Below are 27,710 nucleotides of genomic sequence, written 5' to 3'. Positions count from 1 at the left end.
TTTGGGACCTTTAAAGTCTCTTTGAACTGCTAGTCTGCTGAGTGGTTTAGAAGTTCTGCTTTAAGTGGTTTTAAATGGAAGGAAGTCTGTACCATGTTTAGACTGGCTCGGCCACTGAAGCACCTACATTAATACTCTTATACTATACTTACTGTCAGTGATCATTTAACTTACTTTGAGCACATTTCCCTGCAAGCATATATGAATGTGTCACTGCAAAAAGAACCCTGAAAAAAAATCCTACTTAAATTCTTAAGGTGAAACTATGGAAATCTATGGAAACTAAGATGTGACTCGACTACCATACCTCCAGCATGAAGCACTGATGTCATTATAGAAGGCACCCAGGAGGTCTCTTGGTTGCTGGCCTGGAACTCTGTTTGTAGGTCCGTGTAGAAGATGCCCATGCAGGAGGGGAAGGCCAGAGTCAAGGCTAGCACCAGGATGGTGGCCACCAGCACCACCCAGYCCCAACCCCCATCAGGTGCAGTGACGGCCCCATCCATAGCCAGAGGGTTTATGGGTTCAGATTTGCCATTCTCCACCTCCTCAGAGTCCATGATCTCGCCATTCTTCTGCTCCATGTTGGGTGCCTGCTCCGGGGCCTTGCTCTCCATCTGGAAGCTGTCACAGTCCCCTGCCACCTTGTTGGGATTCCTCCGGCTCATACTCTTCTCAGATGCTGAGGCAATGCCCTAGTAGTTTGCCAGGGTGGATGACACTCACTAGTATATTCCATCTCACCATGTCTCTCCTTCTCACCTGTGAATGGGGAGAGGGGTATGGGATTATAATGATGACAGAACTATGAGTTTGTATTTTCATTTTGTGGTTGCAATTACGATTAGCAAATGTGTAATTTAATTTTGCAAGCTTGTATCATGATGTGTGAATAAATGTAACTATCGCAAACGTTTTACTTGAACACATTTCATAAGATTTGCAAGGATAATTCTTTTTCAGAATTATTACAATTCCATTTACGACAATTAATATTCTTCTGTGAATTAAAAATACACTTAAAAGAATGAATCTGCGCGCACTCTTGAGTTCTGTCACCGTGACGCACAGAGAGTCGTACATTTGTACGAAGGAAAAGTGTTTTGAAAATTGAGGGCAAAATCTTTCAATCCTGACCAATAAGTTCCCTCTGCCAAAACCAATATTGGCTGGATTATTCCATCGATCAAATCCCAACAAACAAGATCTGACCAGGACGACATGATGTGATGGAGGAAGACGGCAGGCGAGTTCTATAAAGTTTGCTTTCACAGTTTGTATGAAGTGATGTTATGATCTTGTTCATCGCTTTGACATTAATTACACCCCCCACGTGTATTCATGCATTGGCTAGCCAACTCCCGTTAGCTAGGCAGTAGTTCCCGTACCTAGGGTAAGTTAAAACTAATGTGTGAATTCAGATGCATTGGGTACCTAACGTTCGTGACTGGTTTTCAAAATCATCCATCATCAAATTGAAGTCACCCCCCGCCAAGTTCATCCTAGCATTGGTTAGCCAGATACCGTTTTTTACATTGGTTAGCCAGATACGGCCAATTTACAGCACAGCGGCATCCATAGAGCAGTGTAGCCTGTGATAATTTCAGCAACACTTCTATGGAGGCATCTTGGTTTTTAGCTAGCTAACTACCTATTGCACATTACAGCCATGCAACCTGTATACAGCAACACTTAAGCAATAGGAGTGAAACAGTCCATTAGAGGCAGTAATGACATCGGGCATTTCTAAGACATTATTCAAGAATACGTGGGTAAATATTTGATGGCCAAAAACATAAGTGAACTGTATGCTTAGCGAATTGTGTTTGTCTTCTATTATCAGAACATTCTGAAAGACCAGCTCTTGGAGAGGTTGCAGTCCAGGTTGCAGCAAGCCATCATACAACCCCTGGATTACCTGGAATTCCTGTTCAATAATGAGCATATCCTCATTGAATCCTTTGCTGATCAGGTTGATTTCCCTCCAATGATCACAGAGACATTAATCTTTCAATCAAATCTTGTCTAAGCTGAAATTGAGGCTCGCCCAACGACATCAGTTTGAGGCAGTTGTTGGGGTAACAGGCAGTCCAAAACTTGTCATTCAAACAGAAGAGGTGAAGAATATGCTCAAAATGTACCTTCCAGTACCATGCATTGCATGGTTATTGGGGGTCTCCAAGTGTACCATATTTAGAAGGCATGAATTATGGTTTACCTGTGGGGGTTATACAGTACTATTTGTGATGAAGAGCTCAACAACACTGTGACAACCTTCAAGTCCCAGATGCCAAATGCTGGCTATCATATGGTCAAGGGACAGTTGGTGTCAATGGGCTTCCATGTTCAGTGGTGGAGATTGAGAGTGTCAGTGCATCGTGTGGGTGCAACTGAGATCCTGTCTCGCCTTGCCAGGCTTGGATGTGTGGTGCGACAAAGTTATTCAGTGCAAAGCCCCCTTTCCTTGGTACACACAGACACCAACTAAATCAGGCAACCTGATTATAATTTTTTTCCTGGTACATGCTTTTTTGATAAGATATTGAGCATATTAAACTGTTTCGTTTTTGAATAATTATTTAGCGAGTTCTCCTTGTTTATTTTATTGAAAGGTACAACATCGTCATGTTTGGGCAAGTCGATGGATTTTCAAGAAAAGGTAGCCAAACTGTATTACTCTCTGGTTATGAATTTTGTTGAGTCACGTCTATACTAGGGATGCGCGATATATCGGTGACGCATATCGGAATCGGCCAATATTAGCTAAAAATGCCAACGTCGGCCCGATGTCTAGTTTAACGCCGATGTGCAAAACCGATGTCAAAGCTGACGTGCATACCTATATAACGTAGGTAGATGAAGTAATGACGCCACGAAAAATAAAGCGCTACACAGAACAAAAGCAGAAAAATACTAAGAGCACACTTCCAACAACTAAACAAGTTCAAGTCGAGCAGTCATTTGAAAGAGTAAGAACATTTCAGCGAGACAACTCAAAGGTGAAACCATTAACGCCAAGATAATGGAATTCATTGCCCTTGACAATCAACCGTTCTCGGTCGTGGATGATGTTGGCTTTCACCGACTGGTCGAGCACCTTGAGCCCAGGTACACACTACCAAGTAGGTGCTATTTTTCAGATGTTGCCCTACCGGAGTTACACAGTATTGTTGAAATGCACATCTATGAGCTACTTGCTATGGGCATCACTGACATTGGGACCAGCGATGTCAGCCCCATGAGCATGCAGAGTCTGACAGCACAGTGGGTGGATGAGGATTTCGTACTGAGGAAAGCCGTATTGCATGCTCAAGAATGTACTGGGTCTCATACCGCTGCTGCCATTTCAATGGCATTTGAGAACATGTTTGAAACATGAACACATTCCTAGCGCCATTCGAACAACTGACTCGAGAAATAAGCGAATCAACTGCGTCTGCAGCAGACGTGATACCCTCGGTCATGGCATAGAAACGCCTGCTCAACAACACTGCCAACACAGACCATGGGGTTAAAACTTACAAAAGTACTCGAGGCTGTGAACAAGTGATTCGGTGGCATTCTCTCTGAGCCTCTTTACTGTGTCGCCACCATGCTTGATGCTAGGTACAAGGACTGCTACTTTGATGCAGATAAGAAACAGGGTTAAAATGAAATGTTATACACAGCTGGACAAGATGGAAACGGACACAGTGACAGTGCGCACCGTGAAAGAAAGGCCACAGTCAGACATAGCTGAAACTTCACAGCTTGACATGTATGATGAAATCCTGGTTGAGACTGAACAAATGAACAACGAAACAGAAAGTAAGTGAAAGAAATAGGTTTTGATTATGTTTTACTGGTAATGGGGACATATGTAAATGCCCCAAAAAATTAACTTTTTGGTCAGTGTGGTGCGTGTGACCTTTATTTTACTAGGCAAGTCAGTTAAGAACAAATTCTTATTTACAGTGATGGCCAAACCCAGACGACACTGGGCCAATTGTGCGCCGCCCTATAGGACTCCCAATCACGGCCGGATGTGATACAGCCTGGATTCAAACCAGGGACTGTAGTGACACCTCTTGCACTGAGATACATTGCCTTAGACCGCTGCGCCCGTGTGTGTGTGAACTATTTAACTGTACTAGAATGCTTAAAACGGCCGCAAAGTTTTTAAATATCGGTATCATTTTTTTGGCAAGGATAATATCGGATATCGGCCAAACATGTAATAATTGGTGCATCCCTAGTCTATACCCACTTATTTTTCAGAGGGCATTGCGTATACTCACTTATTTTTTAATACCAACATGTTTCAAGCAGTTCTTGGGCACAGGGACTAAGGTAACCTGCTTAAAGGAATACCGCCACGTAGCACTCACGTCTATAGCCATGAAATGCTTTGAAAGAATGGTCATGGCTCAAATCAACACCATTATCCCAGAAACCCTAGACCCACTCCAATTTGCATACCACCAACAGATGATGCAATCTCTATTGCACTCCACACTGCCCTTTCCCACCTGGACAAAAGGAACACCTACGTAAGAATGATATTCATTAACTACAGCTCAGCGTTCAACACCATAGTGCCCTCAAAGCTCATTACTAAGCTAAGGACCCTGGGACTAAACACCTCTCTCTGCAACTGGATCCCAGACTTCCTGACGGGCGACCCCAGGTGGTAAGGGTAGGTAACAACACATCTGCCACGCTGATCCTCAACACGGGGGCCCCTCAGGGGTGCATGCTCAGTCCCCTCCTGTACTCTCTGTTCACCCATAACTGCATGGCCAGTGGTAGGCCATGCAGTTATGGGTGAACAGTGGTAGGTGGTAGGCCTGATCACCAACAACGATGAGACAACTTATAGGGAGGTCAGAGACCTGGCCGTATGGTGCCAGGATAACAACCAATCCCTCAACATGATCAAGACAAAGGAAAGGATTGTGGACTACAGGAAAAGTGGACCGAGCACCCCCTCATTCTCATCGATGGGGCTGTAGTGGAGCTGGTTGAGAGCTTCAAAATCCTTGGTGTCCACGTCACCAAAAAACTATCATGGTCCAAACACACTAAGACAGTCGTAAAGAGGCCACAACAAAGCCTATTCCCCCTCAGGAGACTGAAAAGATTTGGCATGAGTCCTCAGATCCATAAAAGGTTTTACAGCTGCACCATCGAGAACATTCTGACTGGTTGCATCACTGCCTGGTATGGCAACTGCTTGGTCTAAGACAGCAAGGCACTACAGAGGGTAGTGCGTACGGCCCAGTAAATCACTGGGGCCAAGCTTCCTGCCATCCAGGACCTCTATACCATACTAATGTCAGAGGAAGGCCCTAAAAATTGTCATAAGCCATAAGACTCCTGAACAGCTAATCAAACGGCTTCCCAAACTATTTGCATTTGACTAGGATAATGGCTTTAGCTGCTAGACAAACCAATAGAACGCATGAGTAAATCATTGTGAAATAATTGCCTCCGTGTTTCTATGATGAGATTTTGGCTATAGGCTACTTCCAAGCAAGCTAAGACATGCATGCCGCATAATGAAGTAAACATACAAGTTTCAAACAATTAAGGAACAGGAAAAATATAGCGATGCAAATGACAGGCCTAAACGTCTTCTGGCAATTAAATGTTAACCAGATACAAAGTAGCCATGCCTACCAGGCAGAATGCGATCGTGATTATTTGCATCAATCCAGTGGCCATTTCTTTTTTGCAAACTCAATCTCATGTGCTACAGAAACACCACTAACCAAACAACTGTGCTAGGTGCCTGCACACTATAATTAAAGGGTAACTACACCCAAAAAATCTTTTATACATTTTTTAGACCTCAAAAGTGGACTCCTGATGTGGTTTAAGCATCCAATTTTGTTGATTTTCTATTAAAAAAGTGTGACTTAGAAAACATCTGAAACCTGTGAATTTCTGACTCGTAAAAATGTTCACGCAGGGCACCTTTCCTTTTCCTTCTCTTTTTTGCTTCTTTCCTTACTTTCCTTTGCTGGGCGGACCGTTTGAAAAATGTTGGGCAAAATTAGAGTATACCCACTTCTCCAGGCACCACTACACCAATGGTCACATCTGGGCCAGTATTCACAAAGGGTCTCAGAGTAGAAGTGCTGTTCTAGGATCAGTTTGCCTTGTAGGGTGATCATTATGAATAAGATAACATGGACAGGTGGGACCTGATCCTAGATTAGCACTCCTACTCTGAGACATTTTGTGAATGCAGGCCCCTGTCTTCTGAGCTCAGCGGGGAGAGGAAGGGGGTAAAGGAGAGGACAATTGTTTAGCCGCTATGGTCTGGGGTGAGACTTCTAGCACTCTTAGAGTAACCGATAGAAACGGAGACTCCAGACTGGTAGTAGGCTAACATGTCCATTCATGCTTCTGATCTACAGTTACAGTCCAGGGCAGCTTCTAGTCTAGTCAGACACGCTGTTTGTGAACAATGAAATATGATTTCAAATACTAAAATTTGCAAGCCCTTACAAAACTCTTTGAAGAATGTATATTTGATATGTTTAAAATAGTAGCTTAGGGATAGTTAGTTATTTTTTCTTCATGATCATCAATGCAATGTTGTCATGATTTTACATTTATCAACACCATGAGTGTTTTCTGTCTACCGGTATATACAGATCCTGTACTTGGATGCAGCTACCAACAACAGGGCATCAACGGCTTTCAACTTATTCAGTCCACAAGGGTCCACGGTGTGCAATCAAGGCATGTCTTTTTATCAGACAAATGAAGCATAAAATCACCATTAATCAATTATTAATACAGCTGTGACAGTAATAAACACAATGTAAAACACCTACCACTTCTACATAAATATTAAGGAAACATGCATAGAATGTTTTTAATAGCCATCTTGCAACGTCATTTGTTGATTTAGCGGTCTTCCACCTGTGTGTGCACAATGAGGTAAAGTCCTTGGGTGCATTTGTTTCCAAGTGAAATGTTTACTTCATGTTCCCTTCCCTCATTTTGTTACTATCACACCTGCTTCTGAAGTCATCAGGGTTTTGATGTGCCACATGGCAGTAGACCAGTCAAACCATAAGCAACACTTGTATGCGTTAAGCAATAGAGCTCGCCAGCTTGTAGTTCTAAAAACCGTAAATGAGTTACCTGGTTTGTTTAGCCATTGTACAACATGAATGGGGAAAGATTAGGGTTTGTGGATAAACACCGAAAATAAGGTCAGAGGTTAATACAGGCTTAGGTCTTACATGTTTTGTTCTATGAGATATCAGTCAGTTAACAAGACCATTATGAAGCCTTGTGCTTTAAAAAAAATCATTACATAAATGCTTCAAATTTGACATTAGCAGAAAATGAGTCCCTCAGAACAAAACAGACAAGATCTCCTCAGCCTGTTAACCACAGACCTTATTTTCAGTGATTATCCAAAAAGCCTAATTTTCCCATAGTGCCTACAAAAAGATTCCATTACTGCCAAAGACATCTATATCTAAGGTGTTTTCATTTTCTAAGAACTTCAAGACATCGACTGGGAGAGTGCACTGATGACCTATGAGGCCTCAGAAAGAGGACTTGTAATCCCCGAGTTTAAATGCTAGAGATGACATCACTTTTGTCAGTGGTTGACCCCCTATCCCCTTCAGAGTCACACGGACGTGATCTATATGTCCAGGCCATGCAACACCTCGGGCTCCAGAGTGGCACAGCGGTCTATGCCACTGCATCTCAGTGCTAGAGGCGTCAGTACAACCGGCCGTGATTGGGAGTCCCATAGGGCGGCGCACAAATGGCCCAGCGTCCGGGTTTGTAAATAAGAATTTGTTCTTAACTGACTTGCCTAGTTAAATAATGGTTACATTTTTTTATATAAAACTGTTAAACACATGCAGCAATCAAGTTCATGAATGAAATCCTCCAACAGGCTCTTTATATCAGGAATCAGTCACAAGTACCCCTGGTGCACGGTTAAATTATTTAGCCAATTAAACACAAATATTTCAAAGGAGCATAAAGTTCAGTAGGTCAATGTCACAGAATGCCATAAACAAGTGATAAGTAAACATGCCGTTTTACTGACTTAAAATGGTCAATCTGCAGTTGCTACATACATTGGGCTTACAAATTAATGATTTGTGCCCATGGATTCTTGAAGACTAACTATAAATGCCTCATTAATTCAACTCTTACACCGTCAAAATCCAAAATATAAGCTTGTTTTATTCCAATTCTTGTAAACAAAGTAATGTAAACAAACACTATATTGCCTCAAAACATGGTTAAAACTATAATTTTGATATGGATGGTCAGTCCTTGCATACATAGCTCGGTCTACGTATTTGAAATAGGTTATATTACTCCAGACCCATCCCTCATCTTTTTACCGAAACAGAGCAGGGAGAACAATTGATTGCCCCTTTTAAAAAGACACATTCCAGGATTATTAGGTTTGCCAGGGAAAAAAAGTCTATGTTCTTGATTTTATCAAACTTGAATATAGATTGTTGGGAATGTCTCCCAAGCTACACAGTCAGGATAGTGGCAAGTAGAAGTGCTTGAGTGTGTCAACATTAGACTAGCCCAAAACCTGTGTCACTAGTGGCTATGCATGCCTCAGGTGTGATGCAGAACAGTGGTTCGATTCAGTGGTTCCCTGGCAGACTGATTGACTGGAAACAAGTGGACGACTTCAGGAGATCTCCACGGACCAACTCCAAATCTCTTGGGAGGAATTGCTATCCCGTCCAGAACTTAAGGAGTCACACAAGGGTCTTTGGTGACGCTAAAAGAGAAGAAATTATAAAAATGACTTCTGTATGTGTATGGCAATAATGGTGAGCAGCAAAGGTGCATTACTGAAAGGCCACTACTGAGGATATGAAACAAATAGGTAAGCTTGCTGAAAGCAGTCTTTAACAAAGTTGTAAGGTGGTGATTCTTGTTTGAACTAAATTGTTCACTGCAATAATTATACCCTAGCCCCCATAACATGTCTGAGACATATTCCCTCTAATAAATAACTAAACCCTTGTTCAGCCTTAGAACTAAATGATACTTATGCGAGAGGACCAGCTCTCTATTATGATAACGATCAGAGATCAACTGAAGGTTCAGTTACATTTTTTTCATCAACAAGCTGGAGACCGACAGGGAGTAGAGATGTATGTTGTGAGATGGTCACATCTGTAGACATTTTTGTAAGTTCAAAACAGCTTGTTACTTTTCCCACTATGTTTACTCATGGAGTTTGTAGTAAAACAAGAAATTGAATGTCAATAGTGCTTGCTTTCAGCAAGCACAATAACTATCAACTAGCCTTTTGAAGCCCAGGGGCAAAATACATGTGAAAATAAAAGGACAATAATAGGCAGAAGTGATAATAGCCATCTCCACAAAACCGGAGGTATCCAGGATGTATCACATCCGGCCGTGATTGGGAGTCCCATAGGGCGGCGCACAATTGGCCCAGCGTTCTCCGGGTTTGGCCGGTGTAGGCCGTATTTGTAAATAAGAATTTGTTCTTAACTGACTTGCCTAGTTAAATAAAAGGTTAAATAAAAAACACTTTATTTTTTTAAATCGTCATAACTGAACGTATTAAGGAAAGAAATTCCACTAATTAACTTTTAACAAGGCACACCTGTTAATTGAAATGCATTCCAGGTGACTGCCTCATGAAGCTGGTTGAGAGAATGCCAAGTGTACAAAGCGGTCATGAAGGCAAAGGGTGGCTACTTTGAAGAAACTGAAATATCAAATATATACCGCAATGCGACACCTCGTTTAGACAGGGTACGTACGCCTCATTGTCCTCTTCATAATTTGTCTCCCCAGGCCAGATAACATGATCAAAGCTGATCTAGTAAAAATACATTTGAAAAATTATGAATAGATAAACATGTTTGTCCCTGGACTTATCCTAAATTCAGAAATTATTAATACAAACAGGGTAACTGCATTAGACTGGCTGCATTAAAATAAGTTGTCAAACATACTCCACAGTTCCAGTTTAATACACTGGGGAATGAAGAGCTGTGTTCAACTTGTAAGATTCACTCAATGTATGAAATACAGAACCACTTAGGGGCAGTTAATGCTTTAAGTACGTTTCATGAATAACCGTTTTGAAATATCAAAAGGAACACTGAACTTTTGATATTGTGGCATTAGGTTGTTACCTCAGGGCTGCACACAACGTCTGCCACGCGGGGGAACATGAGTGGAACCACATCGCAACTGTTTTATTTGTCTAATGGTTCTTCCCAGTACCTGCAAAACAAACACACGATTAGACATTTAACACAATCCAACGTCACAATACTGAAATAAAAGCAGGAATGAGGGATACGTAACTAGAATGAAAAACTAAGCTAGGGTAACAGTCACTATTGTTCAGATAACGATCTCTGGAAAAGGTTGATTACGGCATGCTGTAGTAGACGGTAGAATAGCCATTTGCTGTTCTCGGCTGTGACCTCAGGGAGGTCCCACATGTCAGCCAAACACCCGATTACAGCCTTTTGGTCATCAGACAGCTCTGCATACTCCCCCAGCTTCAGAAAATAAACATGTCAAAAGTGACTTATTTTTCACTTCAATTTGTAGAACAAATACATCCAGTCTGCTGATATCACTACATCTTTATTGTAATACATAGAAGCTCAATCGTTTTCTGTTACTCAACATAATCAGATGTGTTGGTCACATATCTCCAGAAATGCTGATGTACCTGCACTCAGGAACACACTATTTTCAAATGATCAATGCAGTGTTTATTATTACATGAATGATCGGTTTAAAGCTCAGTGTCACCATGTGAGAAAACTATAGGCTCAAAATTCAAAAAGGCACACACACACCTGAGCAATCCTGTTGCAGATAACAATGAGATCTGGAAAGACATGAGAAACCCACACAATGATCTTGCTAGTATCACTTTATTAAAGCTTATGTGACGGCCTATTGGCCTTCACCAGAGCTTGTCCCAGAGGCAGACACGTAAAATGTTGTAAAAAGAAAACTAGCAGTGTGCGGATTTGTCCTTTCAAGAGAACTATAGCCTAAAATAATATAATTGATCAACATACCATAGTTCACGTGGAAGCCTGTTTGCAACGTATGCACAGCGAAACGTATGAAGTCTTGATTGACCCCGTCTCCGACGGCAGCATCCCCTATAACACAAGTAGGTTTTGAAATAGGTTCAAACAGTTTGTCAGACAATGCAGAACTGACGAGTAAAAAAAACAACAACATGCAAATGACACGTTGCAGTCTACCGTCTAATACGCAGCGAATGGGGGCGGGCGCAATCGACTTTGTGGGACTTGTAAAAGCAGATGATCAACTTTTCTCTGTCCCAAACACTGCCACAAATGTCCATGGTGAAACTGAGAGATTTTTCTTGCTCCTGGAGTAACATCATCCTGAAGTGCACAGCTGCCCTCGAAGGATGACCTACTGTCTTCCATTCTGGAGAAAAAAAAAGACAAACCATAGGGAAATAATTCATGTGTTTAAAAAAGGTACAGGGGAAGAATGTGAATCTGAGACTAAAGTAAAGTTAAGTAAAGTTAAGTAAAGTTAAGTGGTTAAGTAAAATAAATGCAATATTACAGCTCTTTGAGATCAGAATAATCAATGATCATCAGTAAAGGATAATACATCATCCTTGGATAATGCAAGACCCATGTACAGGTAACCAGTGCATTCGGAAAAGTATTTAGACCCCTTGACTTTTTCCACATTGTTACGTTACAGCCTTATTCTCAAATGGATTAAATAAATACAAATCTCCACACAATACCCCATAATGTTTTTCTAGTTGCACATTTATTCAAACTAAAAAAACTGAAATATCACATTCACATAAATATTCAGACCCTTTACTCAGTACTTTGTTGAAGAACCTTTGGCAGCGATTACAGCCTACAAGCTTGGCACACCTGTATTTGGGGAGTTTCTGACATTCTTCTCTGCAGATCCTCTCAAGCTCAGTCAGGTTGGAAGGGGAGCGTCTCTGCAAAGCTATTTTCAGGTCTTTCTATAGATGTTCGATCGGGTTCAAGTCCGGCCACTCAAGGACATCATTGTGCTGTTGGAAGGTGAGACTTCATCCAAGTCTGAGGTCCTGAGTGCTCTGGAGCAGGTTTTCATCAAGGATCTATCTGTACTTCGCTCCGTTCAGCTTTCCCTCGATCCTGACTAGTCTCCCAGTCTCTGCCGCAAAAAAAAAAAAAAAAACATACCCACAGCATGATGCTGCCACCACCATGCTTCACTGTAAGGATGGTGCCAGGTTTCCTCCAGACGTGACGCTTGGCATTCAGGCCAAAATCTTGGTTTCATCAGACAAGAGAATCTGGTTTCTCATGGTGTGAGAGTCTTTAGGTGCCTTTTGACAAACTCCAAGTTGGCTGTCACGTGCCTTTTACTGAGGAGTGGCTTCCGTCTAGCCACTCTACCATAAAGGCCTCATTGGTGGAGTGCTGCAGAGATGGGAGAATCTTCCAGAAGGACAACCATCTCCACAGAGGAACTCTGGAGCTCGGTCAGAGTGCCCATCGGGTTATTGGTCACCTCTCGGACCAAGGCCCTTCTCCCACAATTGCTCTGTTTTGCCATGCCGCCAGCTCTAGGAAGAGTCTTGGTGGTTCCAAACGTCTTCCATTGAAGAATGATGGAGGCCACGGTGTTCTTGGAGACCTTCAATGCTTCAGAATTTTTTGGTACCCTTCCCCAGATCTGTGCCGACACAATCCTGTCTCGGAAGTCTACAGACAATTCCTTTGACCTCATGGCATGGTTTTTGCTCTGACAACTGTGGGACCTTGTATAGACAGGTGTGTGCCTTTCCAAATCATGTCCAATCAATTGAATTTACCACAGGTCTACTCCAATCAAGTTGTAGAAACAGCTCAAGGATGATCAATGGAAACAGGATGCACCGGAGCTCAATTTCGAGTCTCAGAGCAAAGGGTCTGAATACTTATGTAATTAAGATATCCATTTTTAATACATTTGGCAACAAAAAAAAAATGGGGTATTGTATGTAGATTGATGACGGGAAAAAACAATTTCAAACATTTTAGAATAAGGCTGTAAAGTAACAAAATGTGGAAAAGGGGAAGAAGTCTGAATACTTTCCGAATGCACGGTACATTTAACGTAAGCCTACATACAAATATATAATTTCCTCTATTGCTCTCTGTAACTACCTTGGACAGGATGTAACCACTACACAGACTTTATCGGTCTGAACTCTTTAGTAGTAAAATATTATCCATGGTAATGACAATACAATAAGCAATACTATCATTGACACAGGGGTCGTGTTTAGAGTTCAGAAATCTGCATTTTTAACCATTTCACCTGCGTTTTATATTGAAAGTCAATTGTTTTTTTGGCTTCAATAAAGTGATCAGGGGCATGTAACTATAGTTCTTTCACTCCCGTTCGTGAATTCTCCTCCGAGTGAAGCACAAAAATGGGTCTGATCCCAAGCAGAAATTACATTAAGAAACATTTTACATCTGCATTTACAAAACGCAGCAAGATATTTCTTATGCGTTCTTTTCTTTTCTGTGTGAAAAACGCAGAATTTTGTGTTAACGTGACAAGACATGCACCCCTACATCCTCTTGTTGTTAAGATGCAGTGACATCGGTTTTGTCACATAGTGCTTAAAGACATAACTGAGAAACAAAACAATTAAATCCAAACCAGGCTCTGGTGCTTTGTGTGATGGCCCAGCTACACACTCTTCAGAGGCACTCCCCTCCTTGGCACCCCCTTCCACAGCACCCCCTTCAAGGATGTTGACACATCTGTGGACAATCTTTCGAACATACAAATAATATGTATTTAAACAAAGCATGTCATGAAATTCCTAGTTTTCCATATTTATGAGATACATTGTCCTTTGCTTTCAAACTATTTCACCTCAGATCAGCCATGCTGTGTACGTAACAAAAAGCCTAATTGAAATAGAAACCGATCAGATGATCAATATATCAGTGTCATTAAGAGCTGTACCTTTCGCCACAGAAACATTCATGTTGTATGAAATCTCTTCAGAATTATTTTCCACATATTGGAGAGCAGTCCTGAAAGGGGAAGGGGTTGGTTTAAAAAAAAATGTAATTGCTGTAAGTTTGTAAAAATCTCTCAGCTAATAGGAATTATTGGTGATTAGTTAATTAGACCAGAACTTTTACTATTAGATATGCTGTGTTTCAAACAACGCTGTGATCATAGGTAAAAGAGACAACATGAACACATGTAATGTAATAAAAATGATGAACAATGACATTTAACTCAGGGTTCTATGCTCTAGAATGAGAGATAGATAGAAGACTGTGGGCAACACTATGTTTGCATAATTCTCCTGTAAAAGTTACTGCATACAAACATGAAGATTAGCTAGATCTGGTATCATCTAGGGATGACAAATCAGACTCACCAATTAGCCATCTTTTATTCATACGTGACATTTTGAAAACATATAGCTAACTAGCTAAATCCACAATTTAGCTGATGTAAATTACCACTGTAGTGGGGTAGGATCTGGCTACAGATAATCTAACTTGTTATTGACAAATAACTAGCTAGTTAGCTAACGGGAGCTGACTAGCCAATGGATGAACTTTGGGGATGTATCTATCTATAGGGATGAACATTATATAGTGCTAAGGTTACACACACGATCGTATACGAAGGTGATAACATCACTTCATACAAACTGTGAAAGCAAACTTTCCAGACCTCACCTACGGTCGCGCGCCTGCCATGTTCCTCCATCAGGTCTTCTTGGTCAGCTCTTGTTGTTGCATGCGGTTTGGTTGATGGAACAAGACAGCCAATGATATTGGTTTTGACAGAGGGAACTGATTGGTCAGGTGTTGAAGGTCCTGCCCCCAATTTTGTCCTTGCGAAACACTGTCTATAAATGTACGAATCTCTGGGTTTGTGATCGCATCGACAGAAATCTGAGAATGCGTAGATTAAAAAATTGCAAGTGTGTTTTTGATTCACAGCAGAATATTCATGGTCATAAATGGAATTTTTATCATTCTGAAAATAAATCATACTTGCCAATTTTATAAAACGTGTTCAAGTGTCAAGTCACAAGTTTGCGATAGTTGTTACATTTATTCACACATCAAGCTTGCGAAATTAAAATTACACATTTGCAAATCGTAATTGCAACCACAAATCTAAAATACAAACTCACGTAATGCTGTTATCATTACAGGATGGCGCCGACAGAGATAGTCGCCTCGCTTCGAGTCCTTAAACTATGCAGTATTTTGTTTTGTTAATGTATTATTTCTTACATTGTTACCCCAGGAAATCTTAAGTCTTACTACCTACAGCCGGGAAGAACAATTGGATATAAGAGCGACATCAACTTACCATCATTACGACCAGGAATACGACTTTCCCAAAGCGGATCCTCTGTTTGGACCACCACCCAATGGATCTAATCCCAGAAGCCGACCCAAAACAGCACCGCAGAAGGAGCAGACGGAGCGGCCTTGTCAGGCTCCGTAGACATGCACATCGCCCACCTCTTCCGACTTCCGAGTATACTACTCGCCAATGTCCAGTCTCTTGATATCAAGGTAGACGAAATTCGAGCAACGGTTGCCTTCCAGACAGACATCAGCGATTGTAACATTCTCTGTTTCACAGAAACATGGCTCTCTCGGGATATGTCGTCAGAATCGGTTCAGCCAGCGGGATTCTCCATGCATCACGCCGACAGAAATAAACACCTCTCTGGGAAGAGGAAGGGCGGGGGTGTATGCTTAATGACTAACGACTCATGGTGTAATCATAACAACATACAGGAACTCAAGTCCTTCTGCTCACCCGACCTAGAATTCCTTACAATCAAATGTCGGCCATATTTCCTCCCAAGAGAAATCTCGTCAGTTATCGGCACAGCTGTGTACATTACCCCTCAAGCAGATACCAAGACGGCCCTCAAGGAACTTCACTGGACAATGTAAACTGGAAACCATATATCCTGAGGCTGCATTTATTGTAGCTGGGGATTTTAACAAAGCAAATTTGAGAACAAGGCTACCTAAATTCTATCAGCATATTGATTGCACTACGCGTGGGGGTAATACACTCGATCACTGCTACTCTAACTTCCGCGATGCATACAAAGGCCTCCCCCACCCTCCCTTCGGCAAATCTTATAAACAGAAACTCAAACAGGATGTACCAGTGACTAGAACCATTCAACGCTGGTCTGACCAATCGGAATCCACACTTCAAGATTGTTTTGATCACGCGAACTGGGATATGTTTTGGTCAGCCTCAGAGAACAACATCAATCTATACGCTGACATGGTGAGTGAGTTTATAAGGAAGTGCATTGGAGAAGTTGTACCCACTGTAACTATTAAAACCATGGATGGATGGCAGCATTCACACAAAACTGAAAAGCGCAAACCACCGCTTTTAACCATGGAAAGAGGTCTGGGAATATGGCTGAATATAAACAGTGTAGTTATTCCCTCAGCAAGGCAATCAAACAAGCGAAAAGCCGGTACAGGGACAAAGTGTAGTCGAAATTCAACGGCTCAGACACGAGGCGTATGTGGCAGGAAATCACGGACTACATAAAGAAAACCAGCCACGTCACGGATACCGATGTCACACTTTCAGACAAACTAAACACCTTCTTTACCCGCTTTGAGGATAATACAGTGCCACCGTCGTGGCTCACCAACAAGGACTGCTCCCCCCCCTCCTTCTCCGTGGCCGACGTGAGTAAAACATTTAACCATGTTAACCCTCGCAAGGCTGCTGTCCCAGACGGCATCCCTAGCCGCGTCCTCAGAGCATGCGCAGACCAGCTGGCTGGTGTGTTTATGGACATATTCAATCGCTCCCTATCCCAGTCCGCTGTCCCCACATGCTTTAAGATGTCCACCATTGTTCCGGTACCCAAGAAGGCAAAGATTACTGAACTAAATGACTACCGCCCCGTAGCACTCACTTCTGTCATCATCAAGTGCTTTGAGAGACTAGTCAAGGATCATATCACCTCCACCTTACCGGCCACTCTAGACCCACTTCAGTTTGCATACCGCCCCAACAGGTCCACAGACAATGCAATCACCATCACACTGCTCTATCCCATCTGGACAAGAGGAATACATATGTAAGAAGGCTGTTTATTGACTACAGTTCAGCATTCAACACCATAGTACCCTCCAAGCTCATAATCAAGCTGGAGGCCCTGGGTCTCAACCCCTCCCTGTGCAATTGGGTCCTGGACTTTCTGACGGGCCACCCCTAGGTGGTGAAGGTAGGAAACAACACAAGGGTGCATGCTCAGCCCCCTCCTGTATTCCCTGTTCACCCACGACTGCGTGGCCATGCACACCTTCAATTAAATCATCAAGTTTGCAGACGACACAACAGTAGTAGGCTTGATTAACAACAACAACGAGACAGCCTACAGGGAAGAGGTGAGGGCACTCGGAGTGTGGTGTCAGGAAAACAACCTCTCACTCAACGTCAACAAAACAAAGGAGATGATCATGGACTTCAGGAAACAGCAGAGGGAGCACCCCACTATCCACATCAAAGGGACAGCAGTGGAGAAGGTGGAAAGTATTAAGTTCCTCTGCGTACACATCACAGACAAACTTAAATGGTCCACCCACAAAGACAGTGTTGTGAAGAAGGCGCAACAGCGACAGCGCCTCTTCAACATCAGGAGGTTGAAGAAATTTGGCTCGTCACCCAAAACCCTGACCAACTTTTACAGATGGGGCGGCAGGTAGCCTAGTGGTTAGAGCGTTGGACTAGTAACAGAAAGGTTGCAAGATCAAATCCCCAAGCTGACAAGGTAAAATTCTGTTGTTCTGTCCCTGAACAAGGCAGTTAACCCACTGTTCCTAGGCCATCATTGAAAATAAGAATTTGTTCTTAACTGACTTGCCTAGTTAAATAACGGTAAAAAAATAAAGATGCACAATCGAGAGCATCCTGTCAGGCTGTATCACGGCAACTGCACCGCTCTCAACCGCAAGGCTCTCCAGAGGGTGGTGCGGTCTGCACAACGCATTACAGGGGCAAACTACCTGCCTTCCATGACACCTACAGCACCCGATGTCACAGGAAGGCCAAAAAGATCATCAAGGACAACAACCACCCGAGCCACTGCCTGTTCACACAGCTATCATCCAAAAGGCGATGTCAGTACAGGTGCATCAAAGGTAGAGGCCATCAGACTGCTAAACAGCAATCACTAGGAGAGGCTGCTGCCTAGATTGAGACCCAATCACTGGCCAATTTAATAAATGGATCACTAGTCCCTTTAAATAATGCCACTTTAATAAATGTTTACATATCTTACATTATGTATATACTGTATTTTATATAATCTACTACACTTGCCTATGCCGCTCAGCCATCGCTCATCCATATATGTATTTGTACATATTCTCATTCACCCTTTTAGATTTGTGTGTATTAGGTAGTTGTTGGGGAACTGTTAGATTACTTGTTGGATAGTACTGCACTGTCAGAACAAGAAGCACAAGCATTTCGCTACACTCGCATTAACATCTGCTAACCATGTGTATGCAACCAATCAATTTTGATTTGACTATAATCCCATAGAATTCCCCTATTGTTGACTGTTCATGAAGGGGGAAGGGAGTAGGATATATGGCACATATTTGCATGTGCTTGAGAAAGTCTACAAATTCGAATGAATGGCCTACTGTGCAAGACCTTTTCCAGTGAAGATGTATGGACTTAATCTTTGTTTAGTGGCACAAATTCACATTGCGACTGTGCGTAATTAGCCTTAAATATCTCCAAACATTGCCTATAATTTGCATTTAGGCGCACATTCATGACAGAATGAGAAGCATGTAACGCAGCTGTCATTCATCCCATTCTAAAACTTAAATGTGTGAGTAGTTGGCCAATCTTCAAAGACTGTGGTGGCATGGTCCAATTTGTGCATCAACATCCAATTCAATTTTCAGTAGCAATTGGTTTTCTGGTCCCTTTGGCGCTCTAGTAGCATATCCACGTGGCATGCCAATATCAATCTATTTGATATTAGGAATCTTAACTGTAGGAGATCAAAATCTATCTGGGTCAAGAAAGACCTAGACCTCGATCCATCCAAACCATTGACCGTATGCGAACTCCAAATTACAGAGCGGCTATTTTGAATCAAATGTACAGCAACAGCACAACGCTCGAGATCACAACTCGTCGACCCGCATCTACGGCGGTGTGAAAACAGTTTGCCTGCCCTATAGTCTACTGTCTGTTATTATTGTTGAAGATTATCTTCTTGGCTCAAATAGCCTACTTCCCGTCAAAAATACATAGGTTACATTTAGTTTAATTTATGTCCAGTCTCATAATAAAAACACTGACATAATAGGAAAGCAACACAATTAGCCTATTGTTTTCGGTCGGCTAGAAAGGCTTGTATACCTTACACATAAACACGTTGGCAAGCCACCCATAGTGCAAGTTTCTTACCTTTTGAGGTTAAGTATTATTTCTGACCGCCATTACTTCGCTTCGACCATTTTTACCCTTTCTACCACATCATACACAAACCAACTGAAACTCCTAGCCTCTGCCTTGGAGCAACAATATCGCGTTCTCGGTGGGGTGGGAGGAGACCAGGATGTAAGAGCCTTGATGCGGTTATGTTTATCACAGCTTGCATTACGAACAGTCACATTTTTGTCCGTTGGTACTGTCAATCCAGACCAATCTGTCGTGGACATGAGGGGTAGAAAAATCTGCTTGATTATGACATTTAAAAAAATAGAGTGGTCAAAGAAATTGCAATGTGAGGCGTACTTCCTTGTATGATGGACGGTTTATTTTCTCTGAGCTGTACTAGCAGTCATATTTACCAGTATACCGTTACATTACATGCTCAGGAATGGCCAACACAGTTTATCCGATTTGGCATTACTGTACAAGCCGCTTCTATGAAGGATGAAACCTGCCATAGTTAGAAATAGTTGAATAAATGCACACATAAATATACAAATATATAAATAAATAGATACATAAATAGATGCACGCATAAAAATATTAATTAATACATGGATAAATGATGCAAACATACATAGGGTACATAATTATTTAAATAGTTAATCCCACTTTAATTTTATTCATTTATATTATTTCTGTATTTCTTCCTCAAATATGATAATGAAGGGGTGTCAAACAAACGTATGTGGGTGGTATCTAACACACCATTGGTTGATCAATGCCACGGTGCATTTGCCTGGGGTGCGTTCAGTTTTGAAACAGTACTGTACTGAATGACCATTTGAAAAACTGTGATTATGGTGGCCCAGAGGCCAATTTTCTATGTTGTGCTGCATCAGGAGTCTCTGTTATCACCTGAACTCTGGTGAAGTCGTTAGGCAACTTCCTCCAAATTGTAAAACATGTATGGGTTCACCTCTCTGTCCCTTGTAGCAGCTAGCTGACCCAAGATTGCAGCCATACTACTTGCCAGAAAAACTGGGCTAATGTAGCTATCTACGGGTTGTACATCTCTCTTTTTGGACCATCAGAGCCAGGCAAAAGCAAGACGTTGCAAGACATTGGTTGATCAAAACATTGATCAACCAATGGTGCAACCAATGGTGTGCATGCTTACCACCCACAGATGTTTGATTGACACCCCCACATTATCAAATCAGAGGAAGAAATACATTAATAAATATATATATGAATGAAAGTGTGAATATTTAGATGATACATAGATCAATAATTTAATACATACAAATATGTGGAGAAACAGGAATGAACTTTGGTCACTATTTTTGTATTTCATTTATTTATGTGTGCATTTATTGATCTATAAACGTTTCTATTTACAGTGCATTTGGAAAGTATTCAGACCCCTTGACTTTTTCAAMATTTTTTACGTTACAGCCTTATTCCAAAATCGATTAAATCAATTGTTTTCCTCATCAATCTACACACAATACCCCATATTGACAAGGTGAAAAGTGAAAAACCTTATTTACATAAGTATTCAGACCCTTTGCTATGACACTCGAAACTGAGCTCAAGTGCATCGTGTTTCCATTGATCATACTTGAGATGTTTCTACAACTTGATTGGAGTCAACCTGTGGTAAATTCAAATGATTGGAATTGATTTTTTATTTGATTTTTTAAAACTTTATTTAAATAGGCAAGTCAGTTAAGAACAAATGTTTATGTACAATGACATCCTACAATGATTTGGAAAGGCACACACCTGTCTCTATAAGGTCCCACAGTTGACAGTACATGTCAGAGCAAAAACCAAGCCAAGAGGGCGAAGGAATTGTTCATAGAGCTCTGAGACAGGATTGTATTGAGGCACAGATCTGGGGAAGGGTACCAACAAATGTCTGCAGCATTGAAGGTTCCCAAGAACACAGTGACCTCCATCATTCTTAAATTGAAGAAGTTTGGAACCACTAAGACTCTTCCTAGAGCTGGCCACCTGGCCAAACTGAGCAATCAGGGGAGAAGGGCCTTGGTCAGGGAGGTGACCAAGAACCCGATGGTCACTCTGACAGAGCTTCAGAGTTCCTCTGTGGAGATGGGAAGGACAACCATCTCTGCAGCACTCCACCAATCAGGCCTTTATGGTAGAGTGGCCAGACGGAAGCCACTCCTCAGTAAAAGGCACATGACAGCCCGCTTGGAATTTGCCAAAAGGCACCTAAAAGACTCTCAGACCATGAGAAACAAGATTCTCTGGTCTGATGAAACCAAGATTGAACTCTTTGGCCTGAATGCTAAGAGTCACGTCTGGAGGAAACCTGGCACCATCCCTACGGTGAAGCATGGCGGTGGCAGCATCATGCTGTGGGGATGTCTTTCAGTGGCAGGGAAGGCGAGTCTAGACAGGATCGAAGGAAAGATGAGCGGAGCAAAGTACAGAGAGATCCTTGATGAAAACCTGCTCCAGAGCACTCAGGACCTCAGACTGGGAGCGAAGTTTCACCTTGAATACTTTCCAAATGTACTGTATATGTGGATTTATTAACTTAATCATTTATTTCTAATTATGACAGGTTTGGTCCTCCATAGAGGGGAACCCGTTAGTTCTCAACAATTTGGACCACAACTTCACCAGAGTTCAGGTGATAGCATAGAGTCCAGGGGCTTTATTTATCAACCATGTGTACATTTCTCACTAAATTCAGATGTAATGGGAGATTATAGGATTTGCGCGCAGCATATTATTGGGAATTATCTAACTTTTATCAAACAGTTCACTTTTTTTGATAACAAAAAAACCCTCATTTCCTGTATGATTTGGAATGTTGGAACTGTCTGAAAATGCATGCCGCATTTTTTTATATTTGCATAAAAATCTAACGAGTGCCAATAACACTGGCTCCTTACAAAAAAGTCCTACATGAATCCTGCAGGAATTCAACCTTTTGTGATGGAATTGTGCAGGTGTCCTGCAGGAATCCTGTTGGATTGACAAAATCCTGCAGGAAAAGTCCCTGATGCTCCTGCAGGACTCCTGCGGAAGTATGACTTGTCATGCAAAAATGTTGAAAGTCCTGCACAAACATGAATATTCCTGCAGGTATCATGCAGGACCAAACCCTGCAGGATTTTGATATTCGTATAGGATATGGCAATAACTGCAGGGCCAAGTACATTCCTGCAGCAATCTTGCAGAACCAAAAACTGCAGGATTTTGATATTCCTACAGTATTTGAGATACAGTATATTGTAACAACAGAGAAAATAGACTTTTGAAATATAGTGCAATATCAGACATTTAAACTCAGCAGATGAGAAATGTAATAAATTACAATGTTCATATGCAATAAATATAGTATATACTTTTTTAATTTGATAGATACCAACACAATTGATAATGGTTTCAGTAGGCCCACAGTTCAGTCAATGTAATAATGCATTTATATATCATGCTGCCAGTTTAAGAAACACCTTCATTGATATACACTCTGAATAAATAAATACAATGTAAAAAAAAAAGTGTATACAGTTAAGTTAAGCTGAAGCAGAGAGGTGCAGAGGGCTGCCTTAATTGACATCCACGTCATCGGTGTAAGGGCTGTTGTCCTCCTCCTCCTCAGATGAGGAGAGGAGAGAAGGATCAGTGGACCAATACGCAGCATTAGGGAAATAAGCCATCTCTTTATTGAAACGATGGCAACACGAAAACAAACACTTACAAAATTACAAAACAGAAAAACGACGTAGACGAAACCTGAACATGAATTAAACTAACTAAACGTAGAACTCACGGACAGGAACAGACTACATCAAAACGAACGAACAGCCAAACAGTCCCGTATGGTACATACATTGACGACACAGGAGACAATCACCCACAAACAAACAGTGAGAACACCCTACCTAAATATGACTCTTAATTAGAGGAGAACGCAAAACACCTGCCTCTAATTAAGAGCCATACCAGGCAACCACAACCAACATAGAAACAGATAACATAGACTGCCCACCCAAAACACATGCCTGACCTAAACACATACAAAACAACATAAAACAGGTCAGGACCGTTACAATCGGCACCCGGTGAACAATGGGTTAACTGCCTTGATCAGGGGCAGAACGACAGATTTTTACATGTCAGCTCAGGGATTCGATCCAGCAATCCTTCGGTTACTGGCCCAATGCTCCTACCCGCCAGTCTACCTACCGCCCCCGTTGTAATGATTACTCCATGCTAATAGAGTGGCAGGAGGAGCCACCCAATTTTGATATTGCCTCACAACAAAATACTCAAAGAGGAGTTCCACCTGGGGATATAGTGGATGTTGTGTGGAGGACGAGAGTTCTCCTGCCAAAGTGATTGAAACAAGTGGTAGGTTTCGTGACATTGGTTCTCTCTCACGTCTGTCTCTAATGTTTGCATGGATATGTTAAACTGGTGTCTCTTATATTATTGCAATGCTTAAGTAATTTTTGCCTAATTGTTGCTGTCTATCAACTCCCACTTTTATAGAGCACAAAGACAAATTGATGAGGAAATTGCTCAAACTAGAGGCACCTAAGAGTCAAAGGAAGGACGAGGAAGCCAAACGCAAAAGGCAAACACCGACCAAGAGCTCATACACTCTCCTCAGCACTGAAACCAATCCGGCAAAGACGAGAAAGGTAGGCAAAGAGTTTTTATTCTTATGCAGATACTTAAATGTAATAATTCAATTGCTCTCTCAATATCTAGGAGCTTCTATTTTCTCACATTAAACTTTTGACTGATTAGGGTTGCTGACGGGACAAAGGATCTTCTCCTTACGGAGAAGATCACAGAAAGGGAAAATAAGGCTAAGGAAGAGGAGGAAGAGGATATTAAGGCTCTTAAAAAAAGAGGTGAAACAGTTGAAGGTCCAAAACCAGGAACTGAAAATCCTGAACATGTCTCTGCAGAGAGGTATGTATTGCTATAGGCATGTTTGTATTGTTATTAAGGAATCATCTGAATGTCTCTCTCTTCTGTCTGTCTCTCACTCCTTACAAATTATTGAATTGGTTTATTTGTTTCTGTTTTTCAATCTCATGAATAGCCTTGCTTCTAAAACTTGAAGCTGTGCCCCAGCCTCCACCCTCTCAGGTCACTGCCCAACCACTTACAAAGGTAAGTGCTTAATTAGCCATTCAGAAATTGTATTTGTCATCTTTCAACGTTGAACAGTGCTAAGATATTAGTGTATGATTATGTTAACATTTATACAGCCAGGACCATCGGCAGAGGGGATTACCCCTTTGGGCATAAGTAATGCCATGCTGCAGGCCTGCGGTAGAGGTGGCACCTCCAAGCACAACCATGGTTAAAGACCTGGCTGTGGCTGTGTTTGGAGACAGGTGATTGCTACCCATAGATTATCTCCAAAAATTGGAAATGCCAATAAAGGGACTTCAGCAAAGCCGGCCCTTGATGAGGGAAAAGTCAAACTGATAATTGGCATGGGAAACATTTAGATCCTAATGCACCACTAGAAAGTGATTTCCAGTGGCAAAACCCATGTATTAACTCATAAAATGTTTTACTTTTGACCCGATTTGGATTTCTAGAAACTGTGCAAAACAAGTTTCCAGATATACCCCCCAAATTCATCCGAGCAGCACTGAGGGAGAAGATGAACGATGAGCATAAACTTCACATCAAGTATAGGTTTACATACTTTCTTGTCATGTATAGGTGTGTTTTCAGTGTTACTATACACATTTCTTCTGTGTTTTTAGACAAAAAATGCTTACATGGCCATTGTTTCCCTTAACCCCAAATTACCCCTTTTATTCAGTTATAGTATACCCCTCCTTTACTCCGCGTCCTACATTTTCCGGGGGGGGGTCAGCTTTTTTACTTTTTCATCTGGAACGGAGCCTTGTGTGGAACGCTCCACAACACCTGAGCTTTGTAGTGTTGTCCTTCAATGAGGCCATTTGCATGGTTCGGACCAATGAGATGCGTTTTTTAAATTTCAGGATAGAGAGAAAAGATGATCAATATTTAATAAAAGGAAGTTATGTCTTCAGTGTTTAATAGTGCATCATTACATAGGCTAATCCTTACTCATGTGACTTAGTTGACAGCCTATTAGTAATACCGCATATATGGGCTAATAACGATGTTTAACAACGATCAAGTTTGTTTCTGTTCCAAGTATGACCCCTTTCATTGAGTTGGATTCATGATAACAAGTAACCGTTAGGTCATACTTACTATTCCTTTGTCACAGTTCCTCATGAACACACACAACGCTTTCTGCTGTTACATCCTGTGAACTCTGCCCCTCTCATCTCTTTCCCCAGTTAGGACCGAGCCTATGAACAACAGTGAGACTGACAAACGCAGGCAGCAGCACTGGACAGCCATGCAGGCAAAGGTAACACAACACACCGTTTCAGCTGTTTTAACTGAATCCTCTGTCCCTCTCATTCTCCCCTTCCTAATTAGTTAAAACGGAGCCAAACGCACACACACACACAGAATTTCTGCTGTTACATCCTGTGAACTCCTCCCCTCTCATCTCTCTCCTGTTCTCCCCAGTTAAGACAGGGCCTTTAAACAACAGTGAGACTGACTACCACAGAAGGCAGCACTAGACAGCCATTGCCGGCAAAGGTAACACCAGTGTCAGCCTCTCATTTCTTCCTTTTGAAACAGAGCCTAACACAACTGTATACTCACAGATGTTGGTGTACCAGCCATATTAAAACCAACTATCACCAAGTTTACCATTGCAGACATCTCTTTCGCTTCACACCAATACACATAAGCGGTTCATGTGATGTCACCGACCGTTACTCACTCTTGTTACAAAATATGCTTCTACATATTTATTCAATCTCATTTTCTTTTTCTCCTAGGAATCATATTTTATGCAGTGCTGGTGAAATGGACAATCAGACATGTCAGCTGTTGTTTCATTGGATGTCTTGTGGAATCTGTCCATTCTTTTGAAATAATGTGGATTGTCCTGCATTTCCAGGCCTGCTCCGAGATTAAATAGGTATGATGTCGGGCTCCTATTGCACAGCAATACTGTAGCCTACCCATACTGTAAAATATTTGTTATATTTACAGGTCTATTTTACTTTCGAGCATGGTTGGCTATTGAATGAGCGATGTTTAGACAGTACACATATTTTCCCAGGTTTTTTAGTCCAGCCCCCCATTAAATCAAAAGGAGGAAACCGATGTCTTTCCAGCCTGAATGGAGGATGTTTTATGTACGAACGGACGCGGGGGGGTTAGGAGTGTATTGCACAAGGCCAGACGATGTAAACCTTGGCGAACCGTTGGGTTTGGTGGAACCGTTGGGGCTAGTAGACAGCTGTACAAAACACAAGTTACACACACACATTTTAAAACACAGAGACACATTTTTATGATTAAAAACCAGACTGGATTTTGTTAAAAATTTTACATTTAAAGAAACTACGTGGTAGACAAAATTCCAAATATAAATAAATAAAAGCAAAAGGACATCAGACAAAAAGTTTCACTCTCCACAGTCCCATTGACAATAATCACATTTGACATTAATACTGTTGATAAATTAATACACTTAAAATAACTGTAATAGTTGACATTTTCAGTACGTCTAAATGGTATGTGTGTATGTTTATAAATGCATGCAGGTGTTACAGATTAACTATGGCAGAATGAGCCAGGATTCAAATGATCCTTTTCATTTTGCATGTGTAGTTTTAGTTTGAGTTGATACTAAATCCAAGGTTGGGGTATGCAGTTTTGTTCAGTTTTCATTATAACAATGTTAATTTGAGGTTAACTTTAAGCTAGTTCTTTTTTTGTTGTTGCTAGGCCTACTGTTAAATTGACATGACAGGATACAAAAACAACATAAAAACAAAAGCATGATTAGAGAATACTTCTAGTTGCAGACCCACTGTTCCACACAAGAAATCTACACCTAACACATAGCCATGCCTTCCCTCTGCTCTCCAACCATGCACCAAATACACGTTGCACTAACACAGAGGTCAGACAAATTCCAGTACAAACATCATCTCTAGTACAATGCATGCTCTCATGTTTTTACGTGCCAGAATGAGAGTATTTTTTTGCAGATTTGTTAAAATTGCACAAATATCTGAATAGTGCAGTGATGGGGAACACTTTCTTTTTTTGCAATGATAGTTTTATCCGAATAAAAAGTCCTT

General features: G+C 41.5%; 1 protein-coding gene and 1 long non-coding RNA gene across 10 annotated transcripts in view; one reads left to right on the top strand and one right to left on the bottom strand.

The window, feature by feature from the left end:
• The window catches only part of LOC111967650 (monocarboxylate transporter 6), a 31,890-nt gene extending 12,194 nt beyond the window's left edge, over window positions 1–19,696 (bottom strand). Inside the window, exons 1-6 of one of the 9 annotated variants that reach the window (XM_023992851.2) lie at window positions 19,522–19,695; window positions 11,076–11,162; window positions 10,848–10,879; window positions 10,413–10,541; window positions 10,167–10,257; window positions 308–762 (exon numbers count right to left, since the gene is read on the bottom strand). In XM_023992851.2, coding sequence (XP_023848619.1) covers window positions 308–668 — 361 coding nt within the window. In that variant the 5' untranslated portion in view covers window positions 669–762; window positions 10,167–10,257; window positions 10,413–10,541; ... (1 more) ...; window positions 11,076–11,162; window positions 19,522–19,695. Of the gene's footprint in view, window positions 1–307; window positions 763–10,166; window positions 10,258–10,412; window positions 11,163–11,267; window positions 12,973–13,710; window positions 15,169–15,402; window positions 15,769–19,521 lie in introns of those variants that run through there. The other 8 variants (XM_023992853.2, XM_023992849.2, XM_070444828.1 and 5 more) reach the window with 8 other exon arrangements.
• A 6,140-nt stretch (window positions 19,697–25,836) lies between these two features.
• Window positions 25,837–26,542, top strand: LOC112081128 (uncharacterized). Its single transcript, XR_002896338.2, has 3 exons — window positions 25,837–25,909; window positions 26,074–26,148; window positions 26,394–26,542. It is a non-coding gene; the product is annotated as an uncharacterized lncRNA (long non-coding RNA).
• Window positions 26,543–27,710: the final 1,168 nt, after the last annotated feature.

This window comes from Salvelinus sp. IW2-2015, linkage group LG8, assembly GCF_002910315.2.
Source record: "Salvelinus sp. IW2-2015 linkage group LG8, ASM291031v2, whole genome shotgun sequence".
Taxonomy (NCBI): Eukaryota; Metazoa; Chordata; class Actinopteri; order Salmoniformes; family Salmonidae; genus Salvelinus; species Salvelinus sp. IW2-2015.
This window is presented reverse-complemented; position numbering and strand designations above follow the sequence as displayed.